Source organism: Bufo bufo, chromosome 4 (assembly GCF_905171765.1).
Source record: "Bufo bufo chromosome 4, aBufBuf1.1, whole genome shotgun sequence".
In the NCBI taxonomy this organism is placed as follows: domain Eukaryota; kingdom Metazoa; phylum Chordata; class Amphibia; order Anura; family Bufonidae; genus Bufo; species Bufo bufo.
In genome coordinates, this window is record NC_053392.1 from 456,666,626 (window position 1) to 456,685,127 (window position 18,502).

The 18,502-nt window shown below is 45.5% G+C and overlaps 1 protein-coding gene across 1 annotated transcript; it reads left to right on the forward strand.

Annotated features, from left to right (window-relative positions):
• Positions 1-2,623: 2,623 nt before the first annotated feature.
• TFB2M (transcription factor B2, mitochondrial) lies at positions 2,624-18,280 on the forward strand. Its single transcript, XM_040429444.1, has 9 exons — positions 2,624-2,758; positions 2,945-3,329; positions 5,423-5,511; positions 8,855-9,008; positions 10,899-11,047; positions 11,923-12,012; positions 12,434-12,490; positions 14,431-14,582; positions 18,013-18,280. Exons 2-9 carry the CDS (start codon positions 2,984-2,986, stop codon positions 18,197-18,199), a joined length of 1,224 nt encoding a protein of 407 aa, XP_040285378.1. The 5' UTR covers positions 2,624-2,758; positions 2,945-2,983; the 3' UTR covers positions 18,200-18,280.
• Positions 18,281-18,502: the final 222 nt, after the last annotated feature.

Below are 18,502 nucleotides of genomic sequence, written 5' to 3' on the forward strand. Positions count from 1 at the left end.
CATGTGGCTGAGGGTTTTTGCTGAATGTACACTCAGGTCCCCGTCCATGCTTGGCAGGGGCCCTTCCCAACGCCACAATTGGCTGCTGTTTAGCTCCATTCTGCTTTCCACATGAAAACCCACCGCAGAAAGCACAGCGGTTTCTACCATGGGGATAGGAGGGGTGTTTGATTCTGGACAAAATCTTCAGTGTGAATCTAACCTAAGACCATGATGTCTTCTTACAGCCCACCATAATAAACACTACCCACTGGCGATGGCTTTTATCTGATGGAGTGCAAAATGTGATAAAGGGTTTCTGTCATCAGAATTAACCCTATTAAACTAGCTGACATTAGTGACGTCCTTCACTTACTGCGCCTGCGCCGAATACTGAACGGGACGGTGCAAGTGCGAGATACATGGCAGACAGGGCCTCTGAGGAGACCAACGCTGGCCTGGCCCTGTCAATCAAGTGCAGCGGGGCGCATACAGGTGGAAGAACGGGCAACACCCTCCCCTGCTCCTAGAGACTAATTAGCATATTGTAAAAGTCATATTTCTGGAGTAACGGGGGCATAGATAAAAGTAGGAATAGGCTAGTTAGGTTCAGCTGACATTAGGACATCGCTAATGTCAGCTAGTTTAATAGGGTTAATTCTGGTGACTGAAACCCTTTAAAGGGCTTCTACCACCAGATTTGGTCCTATTTAGCTGACTGACACTAGCGATGTGCTAGTGTCATCAGTCCATAACAGTGTTCTTACTTATCTGTCTGCTGCCGTTCACCTTAAAAACGTACTTTTATAAATATGCTAATGAGCCTCTAGGTGCTATGTGGGCGTCATTAGCACCTAGAGGCTCCGTCCACTAACCATTTCAGCCGCCCATCGCGTCCCTCCAGCTCCTGTTGATTGACGTGAAACTTTTCAGTATCTCGTACCAATTCCCGCGCCTGCGCCGTGCGCTTCTGTATTCGGCGCAGGCGCAGTGAGTGAATGCCGCACTCCTGGTGCCGGCTTCCTCACTGTAACGTAGTTGGCGCAGGCGCAGTGAGGAAGCCGGCGCCGGGAGAATACAGAAGCGCACGGCGCAGGAATTGGTACGAGATACTGAGAAGTTTCACGTCAATCAACAGGGGCGGGGCGGGCTGGAGGGACGCGATGGGCGGCTGAAATGGTTAGTGGACGGAGCCTCTAGGTGCTGAATAGACGCCCACATAGCACCTAGAGGCTCATTAGCATATCTATAAAAGTACGTTTTTAAGGTGAACGGCAGCAGACAGATAAGTAAGAACACTGTTATGGACTGCTGACACTAGCACATCGCTAGTGTCAGTCAGCTAAATAGGACCAAATCTGGTGGTAGAAGCCCTTCAAAAAACGAGTTCAGACTGAGCCAAATTGCGAAATAAGAAAAATACAAAAGAGGGAATCTGATTGGTTGCTGATGATAACAGCCCCAATCAGCTGATTCTCTTCTTTCCATAGAAGAAGCAGATGAGTGTGCACGCAGACTACAGGCCCTGTGTGTACAGGCGTATATACACGTCCGTCTACTTGGAGACAATCTACAACAGTGGCGTCTATTCTGTAAGTCCGGGCTGCGTGTGACAAGCCAGTTCCGCCCATCCCTGACTAGTGTACGCCCCGGACATACCAGCTCCGCCCATCCCTGACTAGTGTACGCCCCCGGACTTACCAGCTCCGCCCATCCCTGACTAGTGTACGCCCCGGACATACCAGCTCCGACCCATCCCTGGCTAGTGTACGCCCCCGGACGTACCAGCTCCGCCCATCCCTGGCTAGTGTACGCCCCCGGACTTACCAGCTCCGCCCATCCCTGGCTAGTGTACGCTCCCGGACATACCAGCTCCGCACATCCGTGGCTAGTGTACGCCCCCGGACAAACCAGCTCCGCCTATCCCTGGCTAGTGTACGCCCCCGGACGTACCAGCTCCGCCCATCCCTGACTAGTGTACTCTCCCGGAGGTACCAGCTCCGCCCATCCCTGGCTAGTGTACGCCCCCGGACAAACCAGCTCCGCCCATCCCTGGCTAGTGTACGCCCCCGGACAAACCAGCTCCGCCGATCCCTGGCTAGTGTACGCCCCCGGACGTACCAGCTCCGCCCATCCCTGGCTAGTGTACGCCCCCGGACGTACCAGCTCCGCCCATCCCTGACTAGTGTACGCTCCCGGAGGTACCAGCTCCGCACATCCCTGACTAGTGTACTCTCCTGGACGTACCAGCTCCGCACATCCCTGACTAGTGTACGCCCCGGACATACCAGCTCCGCCCATCCCTGGCTAGTGTACGCCCCTGGACTTACCAGCTCCGCCCATCCCTGGCTAGTGTACTCTCCCGGACATACCAGCTTCGCCCATCCCTGGCTAGTGTACGCCCCCGGACATACCAGCTCCGCCCATCCTTGAATAGTGTACGCTCCCGGACGTACCAGCTCCGCCCATCCCTGGCTAGTGTACGCCCCTGGACATAGCAGCTCCGCCCATCCCTGGCTAGTGTTCTCTCCCGGACATACCAGCTCCGCCTATCCCTGGCTAGTGTACGCCCGCGGACGTACCAGCTCCGCCCATCCCTCATTGGTTTACGACCCTGGACATACTAACCCTGCCCATCCCTGACAAGTATACGCCCCCGGAAGAGGACGCCCCGGGCCTGTCTCCTGCTCTACCATGCGTCGTCCGCGGCTCCTGGGACAAGGTCACACGTGCGGTCGCTGAGCCGCTTCCTGGTACTTAGCGCTTCTATGGAGGCTAGGTAAGTGGCTGCACGATAAGCTAGGGTGAGGTATCGTCTGTCGCAGCAGATGTAGCAGAGCTGTTCCACATAGTGTGATATAACCAAGTACTGACATCACATGTAGAGGGCTATTTGCAGGGAGCTGCTCATGTTCCTGTATTCTAGTGTTATTGGTTGTCTTCACTGTGCTTTGTCTCTGTGCAGGCGGTGACCACCCTGTGAGGGCACCCACAAGCCAACACCATGTCTTCCATCTGGGTGGCCCGGATAGGATTATCCATCCTCCGCTGTGGACCGCAGGCTGCAGGAACACCTGTGCTTTTTTGCCCACGACAGACTCGCCAGGCGCCCGGTTTCAATGTCCCCTTCCACCAGTCTCCTTCCTCCAGGATGTCCACTGCATCACAGCAAAAACAAAAACGTCTGCAATCTAAGACGGTGACAGGCAAGAGCGCAGAACTGAGTATCGCAGAGTCCTGTGCACACTTCCGAAGATTCGTAACCGATCCGGCTCTTATAAACTCCATCCTGAAATGCCTCTCACCTAGGGGATCTGGCACAGCGGTGCCAATCATCGAGTGTAACCCAGGTACCTGGGGCAGCGCCGGGACTTTCATATTGAGCTTGGCGTATGTCGACTGTCATTTTACTCTCTCATCCTATATAGTGGCACTGCCCCACACCATGACTGTAGAGATGGCTACATTTGTGTGGCTGGCCCTGTTTTGGTGTGGATCATAGTGGTTAGCCCTATCCGGTGGGTGACTCTGCAAGGCAGCTAACAGACCCTTGGTATACTGTTTAGGTGGGGTTGAAATCACAGTTTAGCTTTCCGTTCTTCTAATCCGTCAGAAGAACAGAAAAATAAACAAAAATGGATCCTTTATTTAAAGGATCCGTTCTGCTCAGTTGTGCACATTTTGCATCAGTTTTAGTTATTTCTGTCTGAGATCCGTTATTTTAGATGGGGGAAAAAAAATACTTTGTGTAGGCCCTTCCTTTTTTTATTTTTTTTTTCTGTCTAAAATAACAAATTTCAAAACAGAAATGGCTAAAACGTAAGCAAAATGTGCGTAACTGAGCATAACGAATGCTTAAAATACAGGATCCGTTTTTTTTGTTCTTCTGACGGATCAGCAGAACGGAAAAATAAATGGTGATGTGAACTCGTCCGGAGGTGTGATTCCATCTGAGGGCAGCCTGCATCTGGCACTGCCGGATGCAGATGCAATGTCCGTTGGCCCTATTCCGGCAGACTGCCAGAATTCACACCATTTATTTAACCTGTTTCTCGTGGAAAATCAGGGAAGAAATGGATACAAATGAGCTCTTAGCAAGCTCTGCCTCTAATGCCACCAGATGTAAGGCAGCTATCCTATAAGTCAACGATGGTAAACCTTTTATAGACTGAGTGCCCCGACTGCAACCCAAAACCCATTTATTTATCACAAAGTGCCAACACGGCAATGTAACCTGACTACTACAGTGCAATATAGTATATCCTCCATGTACTTTATCATTTAGCTATAATAGCCTGCCTACATTCAATGTGCTGCTTGTGCTGTTCATAGAGCGCTGATAAATGGCAGAATAAGTCTGTTATATTGGTACACCATAGACATTTTCCAGGGTGCGGGTGCTCACAGAGAGGGCTCTGAGTGCCGCCTCCGGACCTGCCCGCCACAGCTATAATTCAATGTTTGACCCTTTAAATAGACATTGAGACATGACTCGGATATTAAATAAGCCAGCATCTCATCTGCAGACAGCTGTGATCTTTTTACTACAAAATCACAGTGAGGTAAAGTTGTCACTGTCCTTTTGTAGTAAAAAGGTCAGAGAGAGGCACAGAGCATTATCAATCCTGTTAATGCTCCATGTCTCTGCTGTCCGGAGCGGGGCTTGGCTGTCATTCACGCTGCGGATGACACGCACGGCATCCTCTCGTGTGAAACAGCCCTAAGTCAGTTTGCCACTGGCAGCACTGATTTAAATAGTGCTAGAATGTGCAAGGACCCCCTAAAAGCTGGTAACACCCAGCTGGACTTTAATTGGAGACGGCTAGTAATTCATTCATAAACTTCTAGAAGGAATAATAAACGGCACAAAGTAGAGTCCTAAGAATAGACATAGTTAAACGGGGACATGTCAGGAGAGGGGACAGGACCCTTTGAAGCAGGAAAGTGACTGTTGTCTGTGTAGCTTTGGAGTATTTGCATTTTCTCTCTGGTGCCACAGCAATAATCTAAACTACGTAGTTTATCAATTGATATTTGGTTTCAAAGTGGCTCAGTCACAGGGACATGGGTTTAGCTAATAATTAAGCTTGGTCCCTGTGACCCATCTTATCACTGCAGGGCCTTTCATGGGCTTGCTGCATTTCACACAGAGCACCAGGCTGGCCACCTTCCAGCAGTGCCAGTGTTATGCATAGCTATGGCATGCTGTATGTGGATGCCCTCCATTGACATGAATGGGGCTTATAGAAACTATAATACGAGACCCCAACGGTGAGTAGGAATGGCCAAAAAGAGCCAACTTTTAGTACTCTTCTGAGACGTTCTCATCTAAAGATGCTGGCTTTGGGACTGTTCGGAAATGGGGACATGGGTCTTATTTGTAAAAGATGGCTATTGTTCATGAGGTTTGTAGGCAAATGATGTATTGTTTTGTTTTTTAAAGGTCCTGGAGTTCTCACCCAGGCGTTGCTGGATGCTGGCCATAAAGTGTTTGCCTTGGAAACTAACTCAGATTTTCTACCATCTTTGGAGGTACTGAAAAAAAAAAATATATATCATCTTAAATGCTAAAGAACATCAGTCTTCAAGCAGGCTGTTAAAATGGCTTCCGAGGTTTCTATAAATTAAAGCGTCCATACCTACTGCATGAAACATGGCCGAACCTGCCAATTGTGGCAGGACCAGTTAACCATCTAATGTGTGAATCTTCTTCTGACCCCAGCACATGTCGGAGAGAAAGAAGGATTGAACATGTTGGCTTTCATCATGCTTAAAGGGAACCTGTCACCGGGATTTTGTGTATAGAGCTGAGGACATGGGTTGCTAGATCGCCGCTAGCACATCCGCAATACCCAGTCCCCATAGCTCTGTGTGCTTTTATTGTGTAAAAAAAACCATAAAACAATTTGATACATATGCAAATTACCCTGAGATGAGTCCTGTCCCTGACTCATCTCAGGTTAATTTGCATATGTATCAAATCGTTTTTTTTTTTTTTACACAATAAAAGCACACAGAGCTATGGGGGCTGGGTATTGCGGATGTGCTAGCGGCCATCTAGCAACCCATGTCCTCAGCTCTATACACAAAATCCCGGTGACAGGTTCCCTTTAATACTTCCAGTAGGGTGTGCAAGTTATTCCCCTCACCATTAAAATATGTATGCACGCTTGGTTGAGCAAAGTGTTCATATGTTTGGTATGTTCAGGAAGACTTGGTTGAGCAAAGTGTTTCATATGTTCAGGAAGACTTTAGCCGAGAGCTATCTAACACTAGCTGGACAAGTTTTACAGCCATTTTGTATTATTGGCTTAGATGTATTTTCTTTTTTAATCCTTTTGTAATAAGTTTTTATTATGAACTTTGTTTTGGCTCTGCAGCATCTGTTTTACAGTATATAGCACGGAGCAGAGTGCTCTTCATGTTAGAAGATTGTTTAGTAGAGGAGAGATGAGCGCTGCAGAACGAAACCGTTAGACAGCCAGTCCAACAGCATCCTGGAGTTTGCTATGTGCTGTCAAACATAGAAGATGTAGAAGCCAAACACTGCAAAATTAACAGAAAACAACAAAAAAAGCAAATAAAACTTTTTGTATCCCAAAACGCATCCTACATAAAGAAGACTCCAAGGCCACTTTTCTGGAGTGACTAGTTTTAAACATGTTGGTCCCAATGGTGTGAGTGTTTTAGAAAATCTGCAATTTGAGCAAAATGCAGTTTGTGCAGAAATGTATTACCTTTGTGCACCAGAAACTGCAGTACAGCTTTACATCTGCTCCATATAGTTTAGTGCACTCAAGGTCTTTTGTAGTTATCCAGATGACTTTAAAGGGGGTCTACACTTTGTTTTAACTGATGATCAGCGGGGGTCCGACACCCGGGACCCCCGCCGATTAGCTGTTTGAGAAGGCAGCGGCGCTCCAGCAGCGGCGCTCCAGCAGCGCCGCGGCTTTCTCACTGTTTACCGCCGGCCCAGTGACTTCACGACTAGTATCAACTAGCGTGGGCGCGTCTAAGCTCCATTCAAGTGAATAGAGCTTAGCCCCGCCCACGCTAGTTGGTACTAGTCGTGACGTCAGTGGGCCGGAGGTAAACAGTGAGAAAGCCGCGGCGCTGCTGGAGTGCCGCTGCCTTCTCAAACAGCTGATCGACGGGGGTCTGACACCCGGGACCCCCCGCCGATCATCTATCCAGAGGATAGATCATCAGTTAAAACAAAGTGCAGAACCCCTTTAACAGGACAACATGTTTTATTAAAGGGGTGTTCTGGGAATTTTTTTAAAATGTCAGCCAGCAACCTGTCCTAGAGTGTGAGCAGGGCTGGTTTCCTCCCCTTGCAGAGCTGCCTGGCGGGGTTGGGCTCACTACACACTACACTGCTCTACAATAGATAGTAATGATCTGAACCTGCCTACAATATACTGTCATGGCTGACCTCACAGGCAGCTATGCAAGTGAAGGCAATCAGTCCTGCCTGCTCACATTCTAGGAAACCTCTTTAACCCCCTTCAGGACCCTGAGATTTTCCTTTCGTTTTTCACTCCCCGCCTTCCCATAGTCCTAACTTTTCTTTTTCCATTCATATAAGGGCTTATTTTTTGCGGGACAAGTTGTACATTCTAAAGGCACCATTTATGGTTGCATACCATGTAGTAAGAAGCGGAAAAGAAATTCAAAATGGGGTAGAATTGGGGAAAAAACACCATTCTGATAAAGGTTTAACATTTTTTATAACCATATTCTGACCCTTATAACTTTTTTGTAGTTATGTACGGGGCTGTGTGAGGGCTCATTTTTTGCGGGACGATCTGTTCTTTTTAGTGATACCAATTTGAAGTGTGTGCGACTTTTTGATCACTTTTCATAAAAAATTGTTGAAGTGACAAAAAATGGGGATATTGGCTTTTTTTTTTCTTGTTACTCCATTTGCCGCATGCCATTAATATTGTTATATTTTAATTGTATGGGCATTTTCGCACACAGATACCCATATTTTTTTTTTTATTGGTTAAGTATGTTTATTTTAAGGAAAGAGGGCTGATTTTAACTTTTTTTTTTTTTTTTTAACTTTATTTTAAGGCCTCGTTCACACTTCATTGTTTGGTCAGTGATTTGTGAGCCAAAACCAGAAGTGGAGCCTCCACAGACATGAGGTAGAAGGGAAAGATCTGCTCCTGTTCTGTGTTTAGAGTTGCACCTGGTTTTGGCTCACAAATCACTGATGGAAATCACTGACCAAACACTGAAGTGTGAACGAGGCCTAAGTCACCTTGGGTGACAATTACTGGCAAACATTAGATTGCCCATTGTGTTCATTTATGGCTATATAGCCATCATTGAGCACTTCATTTGCAATATAACAATACAATGCTGCCACCTAGTGACCTGTATTGGTATATTCCTGAAATCGACTCCGAAACATGCTTGAGGCTTCGGGCTATTTCAGCGCTGTAACAGGTTCCCAGATCTATCTGGGAACGATGTTACCGGAGCGGAAGCACGCAACTTCCGCTTCCGGACTGCAAAAATGTTGTGGTCACATTTGATCATGGCACCTGAAGGGTAAAATGTATGTGATCAGCCTTATGGCTGATCGCATACATGTGCCACGGGTCTCTGCTATTTAAAATAGCAGAAACCTGGTGGCTAAGACGCCCGCTGCACGTGCGAGCGGGCGCCATGTTTAGGGACCGGACTTCCGCCGTACATATACGGCAGAGGTCCTTAAGGGGCTAAGACATATGTATAGCTTACAATTCATATAAAAAAAAATGATTATATGAGCTATAGATGATCCTTACATTAATTTGAAACTTTTTTAAGATACTTTTTAAGGTTTTATGTGAACTTTTAGCAAAATGTTTGTTTTTTCTAGAGATTACAGAAAACTGCTAATGGACAACTAAAAGTGGTTCACTGTGACTTCTTCAGGATTGATCCCTGGTCTGAAGGACTTGTTCAGCCTCCTTCTATGTATTCCAGTACTCTTATGAAAAACTTGAATATCACTGAGGTTTCTTGGGCTTCAGGTTAGATTCTATCTTTCAGATTTTTTTTCCCCCTCACAATATTTTCATCTAGAATCTGCTAAGAAAGGTTGAAGATGGGGCAACCCTTCTCCCCCCCCCCCCCTTTTCTAGCATCACTCATTTTTATATAATGTAACTGCTGTAACATCGAAGACTACATTTAGCACCCTGCAGAATAATATGATTAATACCCGTCATTGCAATGCAAGAAAACCATGCTTATTAAAAGTAGTAATACCCTATTTTAAGACCCTCTTGAAATGTAGGTTTGAATCGGAGGCTTATGTGGTGGCATTAGGTTTTGAGTACTGGTGTGTGGCATCGCACACAGGGGGGCAAATTGACTAATCAGATGTCTCCTATTTTGACAGTATAAACTTAAGGGCCGAACAAGTTGTACTGTGCTCACAATCAGATATGATCAGACTGTATCATAAATCCTATGATGCAGTCAGAGATGAGACCAGTACACGGCCCTTGATTCCCAGGCTGATCAGATTTGTGTGAATCAGCAATTATACTTCCTCCTTCTGGCTTGGTTTAAAAAAGATCTGCACCAGAAACTGCCTCAAAAACTCGGTGTTACTAATTTATCTGCACCTAGAATCTACTTAAAGTAGCGCAAATAGGTGCAATTTGGTGTTACTCAAAGGGGACAGGGCTTTGCAGGCAGGGGGTTTGACCCAAGATGCAACATTTTAGTCCAAAATTTATCCACAATTCTGGTCTAAAATTCTTTCTCAAAATAAGCCAACCAATAGTTGGTATAGAGGTGGATAAAAGGGTCTAGCCATGCATCACGTTTCTCATGTAGCCTGAACCCCTGGAATAAATCTGGTGTAGATCTAGACAGCCTGAAAACTAAGTTTATGACCTCTAAAGATGTAGGCTAGTTTCACACTAGCGGTAGGGGAATCCGGCAGGCTGTTCCGGCGGGTTAACGGCCTGTTGGATCCGTCCTGCCGCTAGTTCACGTGTGCCCCCGGACTGCCACTCCATCCCCTTTGACTATAATGGGGGCGGAGTTTCGGCGGCAGCGCACGTCGAGAAGTGGCCGGACTAAAGGTACTGCGTGCAGTACTTTTAGTCCGGCTGCCGCCGGAACTCCGCCCCCATTATAGTCAAAGGAGATATGTAAATGAGCCTGGTAAGGAGCCCATGGGGCTGCACTAGCCTTCCTGGTGCCCAGCCACGCCCCCTGTGAAGGAGCCCAGCACTGCCTATGTCCTCCGAATCTCCTCCTTTCGTCACAGTTAGATTGCCGTAATCTCGCGATGCGCAGTGCTGGTATAGTGTTCCCTCCCTGTGCTGGCATCAGCATCAGGGAAGTAGTTGCGCATGCGCGAGCTCACGGCGATCTAACTGTGACGAAAGGAGGAGATTTGGAGGACATAGGCGGTGCTGGGCTCCTTTCAGGGGGGGGCGTGGCTGGGCACCAGGAAGGTTAGTACAGCCCCTTGGACTCCAACTCATTTACATATGTCCTAAAATCCTTTTTTATACAAAATAAAAGCACACAGCCTTATAGGACCAGTATATTGCGGACATGCTAGCGGCGATCTAGCCGTGCATGTCCGCAGCTCTATAACCGAAAACGAGGTGACAGAATCCCTTTAAAGTCTTCAGTGACATTCTGACACGTGTGCCTACTTTCAGAAAATATTTAGGTTTAGGGATTAATAGGATTTTGTAATTTTAGGTTTTACTTGCACTTGTCAAAAGTGCAAAAAAAAATGGTCTTATCTACTAGAGGTGCAAATAACCCTGGCAGTGAAAGGCTTGACAATTTTAGCAGTTTATTAAAGATGGCAGTCTGTAGACCCCGGTTGCTATAAATCTAGTGCACTGCTGTGAGATTACATATTTATCTTGTTTTGTTCCTTCCCTCAGATGTTCCTCTAAAGGTTTTTTTGATGCTTGGCCATAAAAGAGAGCGGATTTTACTTTGGCGGCAAATTTACTCTCTCTATGAGCAACTTTCAATTTACAGATATGGGAGGATAGAATTAAATGTATTCATAACGGAAAAACAATACTGGGTATGTCTGTACTTTTTATTTTATATGTAATAGAATGCTCGCTCTTGAAAATAAAATTTCCATGTTCCAAAGTCGTGAAGAATTTAGAGGGGCAGGGATGAGTGGTGCACATACATGGGATAATCTTGCTGCTAAACTTTACTGTGAAATATACTGTGCTGCTGAATTGAATTTAAAAGACTGGGAGGAATTTCTTAAGATGTTTCAATCAGAAATGCTCTCGAGTAATATGCACCATATTAATTATGAGGTGCATGCTTCTTAGGCCTCATGCACACGGCCGTTGCCTGGCCCGCAATATGCGGGCATCAGCCGTGTGTTCCCCGCATCATCTGGAGCTGCGGTACGGAACCCCACGGAGTGCTTCCGTGGCGTTTCTGTCCGTGCCTCCTCACCACAAAAAAAAATAGAACATGTTCTATTTTTTTGCAGTGCAGACAGATCACGGACCCATTCGAGTTGAATGGGTCTCAATCTGTCCCGGCCGCCGCACGGACATTACCCGTGCATAATTGCGGTCCCCAATGCATAGAACAGCTGCACAACGGCCGTGTGCATGAGCCCTTAATAGATTAGGCTCAGTCCATGCATCAAAAAAGTATATCTACTCCAGATATAAATGTGTGGGACTGTGGAAGGCCATGCGCCTCTTGCTAAGCCTTGTTAACTTTTTCTAAAAGCGGCAAGAGCAATGGAAACTCATTTTTGCCCAGAACACAAATATTAGCAACTTTTGTGCTCCAGAAAACTGGCATAAGCAGTACTGAAAATCCAACCAATGGCTGCGTCCCTTTTTTTTATTTTTTATTATTTTTATTATACCATACATTGAGGAGCTATGAACTTATCCACTACTCCGTGATTTTCTCTTCTAGAAACTGATTTCTAGACCTGGTGACTACATGAAGTATCAAGCTCTGAGTGTACTGTTTCAGGTTGCCTGTGATATAGAACTCCTGCACAAGGTGAGTAACCCAGCTAGACCCGCCTTCTGCTGGGGGTAATACTGCAGTGCCAGTATGATTAACGCTCTGTATGCTAGCACTACATAAGTAAAGGTTATGAACATTTACGGGTAATGTTGGCAGGCTACCTCGTTGACCACTGTCCTGGTTGTTGGACTATCCACCTTGTTCTGGACTCGTGTGGTGGCTCAGATCCGGCAACATGGTGGATATTCTGCTACATATTGGAGAGAGAAGTGTTGCACCCCTGGACAGTCTGGTCTTACTGTTTTCTTGCATGTATAGTATGGAGAGCCAGAGAATAGCAGTCTGGAAGAATGAGCATCCTACCCCCAGTTACCAGCTGCTGTAAGAAGTGCCCAGTTATTGTTTGTGGAAGTTAGTTTTGGTTCTTGATTTATTTCCTTTTTATTGTGACCAGGAACCCACATCCACATTTTTCACGCCTTCAAAATTTAGGAATCCTGCAGTGTCGGGGGTAAGTACTAAAAGAAAACCATGCAAATGTTTCCTATGGATCTAGCTCACATATATGCGGTCATCAGCGATCTCCCTGTGTTTGTATAGACACATAGCTGTGGTTCACCAGATTAAAACACTGTTTTTCCTTTGTTAATCTGAGGCTCCATTTCTAAGTTATGGTGTTCCCTAATATGCAAATTAGGCCTTTGGGGCAATGAGGGTGTCACCGTTGCTCTTCTTGCACACAAGCTCCACTCCTTTCTGTGGCCAGCTTCTTCCTCATTTCTTTGCCACTGCCTGACCTTGATGCAAAACAGCGAGAGAGGGTTTGGCAACAGAAAGGAGAGGAGCTTGGGAGCAGTGAGAGCAACGATGACTCCCTTGTTGCACCAAATACCTAATTTGCATATTGGGAAAAAGTATCATAACTTGGGAATGGAGCCTCAGATCAACAAATTAAAAACGGCTCTTTAATCGGGTGAACTTCAGCTATGTGTCTATGCAGACAGGTGGATAGGGAGGTCGCTGGTGACTGATTCTCTTTAGGGTCATTTTACTTCTCTGAAATTGGGCTTGGGGTTACACAGGTAGCACAATGGCAGAGGATGCTCATGGACAGGACCCATTATTTAGAGTGGGGCCTACATTACCATGTAGTGTGCTACCGATCTATTCCTGATGGAAGATTGTGCAGAGGGAAAATTAACAATAAGGCCAGATTCATACATGACATAAAAAATGCCCTCTGTAGCCAGCTTGAAAATCCATACATTTGCTTTGCATTGTACTGGAATCCACAGAAGAAATCCGGAACACATGAGGCCTGTGTATATGAATGAGGTTTGTTACCCCACCCCCACAGTTCACTTATGTTGAACTGTACTATTTGCAGAATGATGTAACTTTTGAACGCCTTAATCTTTTTGATTTTATGATCTTAAAGTTTTATAAATTATATTTTGCTACTAATCTTTTCTGATGCGTCTGGGATAATTTAAGTTTCTTCTTGTGGAGATTGCCAAGTTTGTATAGGGAGTCTTAGGCCTCTTTCACACGAGTTCAGGGTGATTTCAATGAAACTCGCACCATTTTGCAAGCAAGTTCAGTCAGTTCAGTTGTTTTCTGCGCGGGTGCAATGCTAAAAAAATAAAAATAAAAAACTGAAGGTTTACAAACAACATCTCTTAGCAACCATCAGTTAAGCCCCATTCACTTCTATGGGGCCAGGGCTGCGTGAAAAACACAGAATATAGAACATGCTGCGATTATTACGCAACACAGAACTGATGTGAACAGACCCATTGAAACGAATGGGTCAGGATTCAGTGTGGGTGCTATGCGTTCACGTCACGCATGGCACCCACGTGGAAAACTCGCTCCTGTGAAAGGGGCCTGATAGGCTAGGGAATGCTTCTGGGAGAAAAAGGAAATGTAGGAGGGCAAAAACTGGCTCTCTAGTGTCACGGCTGTCATCAGGGGATTTCTTTTCCTATAGGATAGATTCTAGTTTTTGCTTATATCCCAAGGCCTGTTTCAAAGTGCCAGACAGTGACTCACAAGGTAGCCATCCAGTTGGTAGCACTAGAGACCCAGATTTTGTGTTCCTTCGTAGGAGCTTATCTACATAACCTTTTGTGATTGATAGGAAGCTATGGCCTTCTATACAATACTAGCATATCTGGAGCCAGTCATGGCTGAGATTGGAATACCTGCTGTATGCCACAGCCAGAGGTTACCCGAGCTATGGAAACGGCGTGGCACTGTCCATACCTTCAGCTACTGCCTGGAACAGGTATTCTGATCTCTGCCATGAATGAGATGGGAATAACACTATCATAGGAGGGAAATGATAAAAGCATGTTTGTGCTCTTTAAAATAACCATTTGCTCTGTGTCCTAACTGTACTTGTTGTGCACTTCCAAGTTTGAGACCATCTTTTCTATTTTCTGTTTGAAGGGTTTACCTGATGATAATTTGTGTTTAGTAAGAATCACGCCAAGAAGAAACTTGTTTTCTGAGAATTTTACACCTATAGACGGGGCTACATTTGTTCACATGATAAAGCAATTTCTGGCAAAACGCAAGTCAAAACTGATAGAAAAACTTGAGTAAGTATTTATATGCAAGAGTCACCTGTTTAATTTCTGAAGTCCACGTTCATGTAAGCGGTGGTTTCTAGAACATTGGTTTTATTTGGTGGCCTTACATACTTACGTTTTGCTTCTTTTTCTAAACCGCATTTGAAAAATGAAACCTTAACAGTGGTCCACATGAACACATACATTTTTTCATACAATGGTCAAACTGCAGACATACAATGATTATGGGCCTAAATCTCATGACCTCACTGGGCAGCTGGTTGTACTGGATCCCTGGCATACAGCTGAAGCTTGACAGTAGTTTGGGGTCATAACGATCTTGTGATAGCGGTCAGTAGAACACTTGTGATCTAGTAGGAACAGGCAGCAGGGACTGTAGCTGTATGCCTGATCTACACTGTATGTCCTCCCTGGAAAGAGCATCATCAAAGAACAGTAGTTTGTGGGGCCGCTGTGGCACTAATATAAGGGCTAGCGGGTCAGCCACGGAAACCTATTTCATGAAGCTGCTGACACACAGTTCTTACGCTGGTGTCAATTTCAGAGGCATTTTGGAGCTTTAGTAAATGATACAACTCTGGATAGGCTCCAGCACTTGGTGGCCCTGTTCTTAGTTGACATTGTACTACTTTGTGCCATCAGAAATTTCACTGAGGGTACTTTCACACTTGCGGCAGAGGATTCTAGCAGGCAGTTCCGTTGCCGAAACTGCCTGCCGGAAAAACGTATGCAAATTGATGGCATTTGTCAGACTGATCAGGATCCTGATCTGTCTGACAAATGCATTGAAATGCCGGATCCGTCTCTCTGGTGTCATCAGGAAAAACGGATCCGGCATTTATAATTTTTTATTTTATTTTGCAGTCGGAGCATGCGCAGACCACAAAAACGGATCCGTTTTGCCGGAACGGATCCAGCATTAATGCATATCAATGGGAAAAAAGTCCGGATGCCGCATTCCGGCAAGTGTTCCGGAATTTTGGACGGAGATAAAACCGCATTTATTATCTCTGTCCTGAAAAGGCAAAAAGACTGGACTGAAGACATCCTGGATTACTCTCCATTCAGAATGCATTAGGATAAAAGTGATCAGTTCTTTTCCGGTATTGAGCCCCTAGGACGGAACTCAGTGCCGGAAAAGAATAACGCTAGTGTGAAAGTACCCTGACTTGTAGCAAAAGTGTCACCCTGGGACAGCACCTCATTTAAAGCCACTGGAACCTTTAGTATGATCTATACTACCAGTGTGTGTCAGTGGAGATTGCACTCAACAATACAAGGGATGTCAACACACTTTTGGATGTATATTTGTGTCTAGATACACTACCAGAAAATGGAAAAAATAACATCTGGAAAACTTAAAGGGAATGTGTCATCAGAAAATGACCATTGTTTAAATCACACTTATGTTTTTTTTTATTTATTTTTATCGTTTTTAATTTTCCATGTCGAAAGACTTAAAATCCTGCAATTTTTGCACTGGCCACTATGCCTAATAATTAGCACCACTTCTTGGTTTGTACAGATCACTTCACTGCAGTTACCTCATTCTAATCCTGCCTGTAATGATATCACCTCTGTGTATAGATAACACAGGATCCTCCATTCACAATAGGTGATCATCAAATCTTCTCTATTCTTCCCTTGTACAATGATCTCTGCACAGGTCACAGAACATGGCTAGAAAACTCTCCTATAGAAGTCAATGAGGTCCCCCTCCTGCCCATTGTGTCTATGGACCTTGGGGCCGCCCTAAAGCAATTTTCTTAATGCTTTCTAAATGCTGTTAAGAACAGCTCAAGCAAGATGGCCACCCCAATAATCATGTTCAGGAAATAGAATAAAAAAATCTACAATCAGAAAATAAAAACAGATTAGTAGGGGGAAAAAAAAAGGATGTTTGTTACTGGCAGATAAAATCTTTGACACATTTCCTTTTAATGCGATTGAGCTGAGGTTTGACGTAAAAAAAAAAAACTGCTAGTGGTGCTTGGTCAATGATCACACAACCGAGGTGATGCGCCCTTTATTTTGTTTCAGCAGCAGGGTATATGATGAGGTAGGGTCACATGGGTGGCGCCTCCCCTTGCTGCGATTACAGGATCCTACTCAGGCATAGTAAGGCCTCATGCACACAGCCATTGTGTGACCGTTATGTGCATTAGGGACTGCAATTTGCGGTCCCCAATGCACGGGCAATGTCCGTATGACGGCCGGGACGGATCAAGACCCATTCAACTTGAATCTGTCCGCACTGCATCTCTGGGTTTGCGGACCCATTCAAGTGAATGGGTCTGCATCCGTGATGCACATGGCCGGTGCCCCCGTGTATTGCGGAACCGCCGTATGCAGGCCAAAATACAGCCACGGCCGTGTGCATGAGCCTTAACTGTCACAAAGATGCTGGATATCCTCCAGTGGTATGTCATTCCAAGGTCTTTCAACTTGGACCCGTAGTTCAGCCAAGGTGGTTGTTGGCTGCTGTGGATGGGAGATCCATCACCCCATCCAGTCCCAGACATTGATTGGGGAGAGATATGGTGATGAAACTGGCCAGGAGAGCTGCTGGTTACCCTGCAGAGCAAGTTATGTAGCGAAAGCATGGTTTAGGTGGATGTGATCTTGTTGGAACACTGTTTACAAAAAAAAGTCAGTAAGACTGGTTCCATGATGTCCTGGATATACCGAAAGCTGGCAATGTTCCCTCTACAATTACTGATGGGAACGGCCATGCAACCTGCCATCATACATAGTGCAGAGACATACAGGACAGACACCAAGTGTTAGTGTGGGTTACCGTTAGCCACCATGGCCGTTCCTGTCTGTGATTCGTGGAGGGAACATTGACCAGCCTTCGGTATGTCCAAGACTTCGTGGAACCAGTCTTGCTGCCATTTTTGACTGTTAGAAGATATGGTGGTTCCAATAAGATAACGCCCGACCAGACATTGCTCATGCTGCACAACATGCTCTCCTGGCCAGCTTGATCACCAGATCTCTCCACCATCAAGATCGTTTGGGACTGGATGGGGTGGGCGATCTCCCATGCACAACAGCCAACAACCACCTTGTCTGTATTAGTTTCAAGTTGAAAGAGCCTCGAATGACATGCCACAAGAGCATATCCAGAATCTGTATGACTTAACATGCCAGAGTGGCAGCTTTTTATCTCAGCAAGGGGTGATGCCACCCCTTGATTTTTGGGCAGTGTCTAAAAATATATATATTTTTTAAAATAAATGTAACCTTAATAAAACTAAATAGGGGGGGGAGGAGGAGAGAGAGAAACCCTTGCATTATGAATTTAACATGGCTGGCATTTGTGCATCAGGGGTCTCTGTGTAGTCAGTCTCATTGATTTTTGTATTGTGTATTTGCTCAGCAGACTAGGAAAAAATCATATTAACACTGATTTACTGTAACCTCACTTTTCTTCCAGTAACCTGGCCCCTGGCAACAGCCAAGATTTATTACAAAGTTTAGCACTGCCCGTGGACATTGCATCTGGCTCCATCTACCCAGAAGAATACAAACTACTTTTTGAGCTGATGTCACGCTCAGAAGACTTTAATCGGAGTTTTGTATTAAATGAAATCTGTGAAGACATAGCGGCTACAAGCTACTGAATAGACCATCCGCCAGTATTGAGGTTGTGCCCACTATACATATTCAGGCACTTTAACCGACTACAGCTACATTAAATTCTCTATTTGAGAATGTATTACATTTTATCATGTGGCTGCATAAAAAGGAAAACTAGTTGACCAGTATGTGTGTGTATACATACTGTTTAAATAACAATAAGAAAAAAAACTTGTCCCTGCCCTACCATTGCAGCCATGATGTGCCTGCTTACCACTGTAGCCAGTCACTGGCCTCAGTGGTATATGGCATGAGACTGCTGAGGCCAGTGCTTTGGTGCAGCAGTC

What these genes read in the sequence shown, in the direction of transcription:
- TFB2M (XM_040429444.1), top strand. Translation starts at nt 2,984, where the DNA reads ATGTCTTCCATCTGGGTGGCCCGGATAGGATTATCCATCCTCCGCTGT. An exon ending in ATTTTCTACCATCTTTGGAG is followed by an intron (nt 5,512 to 8,854) that starts GTACTGAAAAAA and finishes TGTTTTTTCTAG; the next exon opens with AGATTACAGAAAACTGCTAA. An exon ending in TAACGGAAAAACAATACTGG is followed by an intron (nt 11,048 to 11,922) that starts GTATGTCTGTAC and finishes TTTCTCTTCTAG; the next exon opens with AAACTGATTTCTAGACCTGG.